Genomic DNA, 6,000 nt, shown 5'->3' on the forward strand with positions numbered 1-6,000 from the left:
GTTCTGAATTGGTTCAATGATTCTAGAAAACAACCTGGCACCACACACTCTTAAACCTCACTAACCTTCCCCTCCTCCTAATTTTCCTCTTACTGTTGAGGGTACTATCATACGCCTAGTCACTTAGGCTTCCAAGCTAGGAGTCACCCTTGACTCCTCATCCTCTCTCACTCCCCATATCCAATCAACTGCCAAGTCCTGTTTATTCTACCTTCATAACATCTCCTATATTAAGCCCCCTTCTGCCATTGACACTGCCAACACCTTGGTGCAGGCTCTCACAACCTGAACTATTACAATACCTTTCTGGTCAGTCTCTTTGCCTCAAGTCTTTCTCCACCCCCGAAAATCTTCCTCAAATACAGGTCTGACCATGTCATGCCCCTATTCAATAAATTCCAGTGGCTCCCTATCACCTCCAGAATTAAAATATACAATCTTTGGTTTTCAAAGGCCCTGATAATCTGGCTCCTTCTTACTTTTCCAGTCTTCTTACACCTTATACCCTGACCACATACTCTGAGATCCAATGGCACCGGCCTTGTTGTTACTTATACAAGTTCCATTTCCTAACTCTGGGCATTTTCACATGCTGTTTCCCGTGCCTGGAATTCTCTCCCTCCTCATCTCTGCTTCTTGGCTTCCCCGAAGTCTTTGCTAAAATCTCACCTTCTTTAAGACAGCATTCTAATCCTCTGTAATGCTAGTGCCTTCCCTCTAAGATTACCTACAATTTATCCTGTATATATATTGTTTGTACATAGTAGTCTGCATGTTACTTCCCCCATTAGACTCTGATGTGAACTCCTTGAGGGCAGAGACTTTTTTTTTTTGCCTTTCTTTGTATCCCCAGTGCTTAGCAAAGTGCCTGGCATATAGGAAATGTTAAGCAAATACTTGTCGACTTGATTTGACTAACCTAGTGGTAATACTAGGAATGAGCCCAACCAAAAGAGGGCAAGGAGAGAGGAAAAGAACTCATACGAGCAAGATTATTTACAGTGGCTAGGAGGCACAGTGGATAACAGCCCTGGCCTTGGAGTCAGAATGACATAAATTCAAATCCTGTCTCATATAATTATCAGCTGTATAACCCTGGGCAAGTCATTTCACCTCTTTTTGCTTCAGTTTAGTCATCTGCAAAAAAAGGGATAATAACAGCACCTATCTCTCATGCCTGTTGTAAAGATAAAACGGGATGTTTGTAAAGTGCTTTGCAAACTTTAAATAAATCAATATGTTACAGAAGCTAGTTACTATTATCATTATAGCAACACTTTTTGTTGCAGCAAAGAACAGTAAACAAAATGGTGCCCACCAATTGAGAAATGGCTGGACAAATTGTGGTATATCAAAGTGAAATTGTACTGCACCATAATAAGTAAAGACTGAAAGATTTAAAGAAATATGGGAACATGTAGAAACTGAGACGGAACAAAATGAGCAAACCAAGGAGAACAATTTACAGATAATTACAATAATATACTTAAAAAAAACTTCATTAGATCCTATCTATCTCCAGTTATCTTGCTATACCTTCCCTCTCTTTTTCAACCAAACTCATAGAAAAAGTTATCTATACTCCTTATCTCCACTTCCTCTCCTCTGCCCCTCTGCTATCTGGCTTGGTTTGGACATCATCATCAACTGAAATTGTTCTCTTCTGAGTTACCAATGATCTTTTAAATTAAAACTGGTAGTCTTTTCTTAATCTTCATCCCTCTTGGTCTCTCCGCTGCATTTGACACTGCTGAACACCCTCTTCTCTCTGGATTTTCATGTGACAAACTTCTCTCTTTGTTCTTCTTATCTATCTGAATGTTCCTTCTCAGTGTCCTTTATATCTAAGGATACGAATTACTATCCACATCATTGCTTTTAACTGTGCCAAGTCTACGCTAGACCATCTTTTCTACTTTCTTTTACTTGGTAATCTCAGAGATCCTGTGGATTTAATCATCACCTCTATGTATACAGATGACTCATACACACACACACACACACACACACACACACACACACACACACACACTCCGCCCTAATCTCTCTCCTGTGTTCCAATACCACATCACCGATGTTGAGTGCACATTCTAAACCGAACATCCCAAGGGCACATCAAGCTTAACTCTTACTTGCTTCATGCATCCAATTAGTTTTCAAGCCTTGTTTCTACTTCCACAGTATTTATTGCATCTATAGCCCTTCTCTTCACTCACACAGCCATCACCTAGTTCAAACCCTCATTGTCTCTTGCCTACACTACTGCAATAGCCTAATTGTAGTTACACTTTACTGTTCACATGTATATTCTTGGTATTCCTCATACGTGACACTCCATTTCTCATCACAATGTCTTTGCACTCACTGCTCACATGCCTGAAATGTTCTCCTTCCTTACCTTGGTCCCTAGGGATCCCTAGTTTCCTTCAGGAGCCACTTTCCCTCATCCTCCCAGCTGTTAGTGTCTTTTCCCCAAAATTACTTTGAATGTATGTGACCTCTGTTATTTCTCCCACTATAATATAAGCTCCCTGAGTAAAGGTACTGTTTTGTTTCTGTCTTCTTATCCTCAGTGCCTGGTACCCAGTAATCACTTAATAAATGCTGGCTTGGTTGAGAAAGAAATAAGTAAAATAATATTTCATGAGGAGAAAAAAATGCTAATCTTTCACTTTTTCAACAAGCATGCATGAAATAATTATCATGTACCAAGTACTGAGGATAAAAAGACAGAAGCATGGAGCAGGTAGGTGGCACAGTGGATACAGCACTGGCCCTGAAGTCAGGAGTACCTGACTTCAAATCCGGCCTCAGACCAAACACTTGACACTTACTAGCTGTGTGATCCTAGGCAAGTCACTTAACTCCAATTGCCTTTAAAAAAAAAAAGATAGAAGCAAAAACAGACCTGCTCAATAAACAAACACGTTACACATGGTCATTGTTAGGCAAATAGCTTAAGTAGATCACCTGCAAAAAGAAAGGTCCCACATACATTAAAATATTTACAGCAGCACTTTTTGTGGCACCAAAGAACTGGAAACAAAGATGTTCACAGACTGGGTAATAGCAAACAAACTATAATACATAACCCTGATAGAACATCACCATGCTGTAAGAAATGACAAAAATGTTGAATACAAAGAAGAGGGGGAAAGAGGCAAAATGATAAAAAGTAAAGTAAACTGAACCAGGAAAATCATACACATAATAACTACAACAATAAAAATCGAAAGAACAACAAATCAAGTGAAATTGAATTATAATTCACTAATATAATTATAATATATAAAATTATAATGACCAACTTTGGCCTCCCCCCGTTTTTTTGCAGAAGTGGAGGGGACCATGGATATGCAACACTGCATATAATGTTAGATTTTTTTGAAGTATGTTAGCTAGTTTTGTTGAACTTTTTTTATTCTTTATTACAACTGACAGTTCTCTGGGAGGGTTTGGGGGAGGTATACAGTGGGAAGTTTCAGAGATAATGAAAATAAAATATATAGACAATTTTTTTAATCACACACTTAACACAGTTTGCCTACTCCCATATAAATGATGAGTGGATCTGCCTTTTATTAATGTGTAGTAAGCCTTTCATTTCCTTTCAACAAGTACTTATTTTTTTATTTTTATTAAACATATTTTCAGATTTGTGGCGATGTAAGTAAAAATTAGAACCAACAGGAGGAACCACCAGAAAGAGAAAACAAAACTCAACAGAAGAGGAAAAAAAACCACAAATAGTATGCTTCGATCTGCATTCAAATTCCAGTTTCTTTATTTGGATGTGGATAGCATTTTCCATCACGAGGCCTTTGGAGATGTGTTAGGATCCTTGTATTGCTGGGAAGGATTAAGTTTATCAATATTAGTCATCGAACAATGTGGCTGTTATTGTGTACAATATTCCCTTGGTTCTGCTCACTGCACTCAGCATACAAGTCTTTCCAGGTTTTTCTGAAGCCAGTCTGTTCGTCATTTCTTATAGCACAATAGTATTCCATTACATTCGTATACCGCAACTTGCTCAGCCATTCCCCAATTGACTGGCATCCTGCCAATTTCCAATTCTTTGCCACCACAAAAAGAGCTGCTATGAATATTTTTGTACATGTAGGTCCTTTTCCCGTTTGGGTGATGTCTTTGGGATATAGCTCTATAAGTGCTATTGCTGGGTCAAAGGGTATGCACATTTTTATAGCCCTTTGGGCATAGCTCCAAACTGCTCTCCAACATGGATGGATCATTTCACAACTCCACCAAATCACCAAGTATTTATTAAGAAGTTACTATGTGTCCAACGCTCCAGCAGCAGCACCTGCACATAAACTCCAAACCCCAAGCCCCAAGACCAGCTCTACTAACTTAAGTATACAGACACTCGCCACAGCCCCACTAAATCGAAAAACCAAGTATAGCTTTTCACCATCCATTTCTGCATCCTGATTAAGACCACTCCTGCCCAAGATGTATGAAACTCCCAAAGAACCTCTTGCTTCACTTCTTCCTTTGCATCTAGCACCCAAAGAAATAAGACTGTGTGGAGGGAAGGGGAGGGGGGCGGGGAGAGATGGACGGGATAGGGAGGAAAGAGAAGAGAGGAGAGAGGGAAGAGGGGAGGAAGGAGAAGGGAGAAAACAGAAAAAGGAAAGAAAAGAGAGGGGGAGAGGAAAGGAACAGAGAGAGAGGAGAGGGAAGAGGAGAGAAATAGGAGATACAGGAGAGAAAACAGGAAAATAGAGAGGAGACGGAAAAGAGGAGAAATAGAAAGAAGAGGAGAGAAAGAAAGAGAGAAGGAGAGAGGAGAGGAAAAAAGAGGGAAAAGGGGAGAAGGGACAGGACCCAAGTTAGAGCTTCACATCCACACCCAAAACATCTCTTCCATTCTCAACTAGAAGACACGTTCTCAAGGAGACCTTTTGTTGTTCAAAACCACCCGAACCCCACAAAGGTCTGGCACGTCGGGACACGTCACTGACCTCATGCTGTAGGCCCCCGCGCCCAGCTCCTGGCCGATCCCGGACAGACTCGAGTCAAAGTCCTGCACCAGCCCGGACTCGATCACCTCGTCGGCCAGCGGCAGCTTCAGGGCCCAGGCCATCCCGCCTCCTTCCACAGGGACCCCTGGAGATAGCGGCCTTTCTTGCGCTAGGCAAGGGCTTCGAGACTACCGACCGGGGCGGCGAAGTGCAATTCCGCTCCCGCTCCACCAAGCTGCGGCTAGAGGAAAGTCCGCGTACGCCCACCCCGACCCCCACACCCGGCCTTCTACCCTGGGCTGCCCCTCCCAGGACTCTGGGCCCCCTGCGTGGCCCCCGGTTCGGGAGAAGCGGCGAGGCTCCTCGGAGATCCTCCAGCGCAGACACACAGATCCCGGATCTCCCCGCCGTCCCACCCCAGGCTGCAGCGAGTCCCCTCCCCGGCCCGGCCCGTCCCCAAGCCCCCAACCCCCGCCCCCCGGGCAGCTCTACCCGCTGGTGTCCCGGCTCCCCACCCACCCCACCCCCTACCCTCCCCACAAGGATCCCACCCCTCGGGGCCTGCTATCTCTTCTTCCCCACCACAGGCCTCACTTCCGGTCAGTCCTAGTCTCGCTTCCGGTCACCCTTCCCCGACCCGGAGGTCCCCCTCAGAACTAAAGCTAGAATAAGTTTCCTAAAAGTAGTCTCCGCACACTTCCCACCCCCACCCCCACCCAGTCAAGCCCCAAACCCTCCCCTCAGCAGCCACAAAGCGCGGAGAAGGACGTCCAGGGCTTGCCTCAAAACCCAGGCCTGCCGAGGCCCCTCCCCTCCTCCTGCCTCTCAGCGCCCCCTCCCGCCCGCCAATCATTGCGTCGCCTCGCCACTCGCCGCTGCCGGGCTAACCAATCCTAGTGCGTTTTCCGGAGTGGGACCGCCTCAACACCCGTGACGTATCTCTGGCTCTCCCCAATGAGGGGCGGGACTATCACTCTCTGCTGCAGAGATTGGCAGTCCGCCTCCGGGGGCGGGA

General features: G+C 44.6%; 1 protein-coding gene across 1 annotated transcript in view; it reads right to left on the reverse strand.

The window, feature by feature from the left end:
• Positions 1-5,382, reverse strand: part of TFCP2 (transcription factor CP2) — a 66,134-nt gene extending 60,752 nt beyond the window's left edge. Inside the window, exon 1 of the mRNA XM_027844307.1 lies at positions 4,986-5,382. Coding sequence (XP_027700108.1) covers positions 4,986-5,107 — 122 coding nt within the window. The 5' untranslated portion in view covers positions 5,108-5,382. The remainder of the gene's footprint in view (positions 1-4,985) is intronic.
• Between the last annotated feature and the right edge of the window lie 618 nt (positions 5,383-6,000).

This window comes from Vombatus ursinus, unplaced genomic scaffold (genome assembly GCF_900497805.2).
Source record: "Vombatus ursinus unplaced genomic scaffold, bare-nosed wombat genome assembly UNPS02014941.1, whole genome shotgun sequence".
Taxonomy (NCBI): Eukaryota; Metazoa; Chordata; class Mammalia; order Diprotodontia; family Vombatidae; genus Vombatus; species Vombatus ursinus.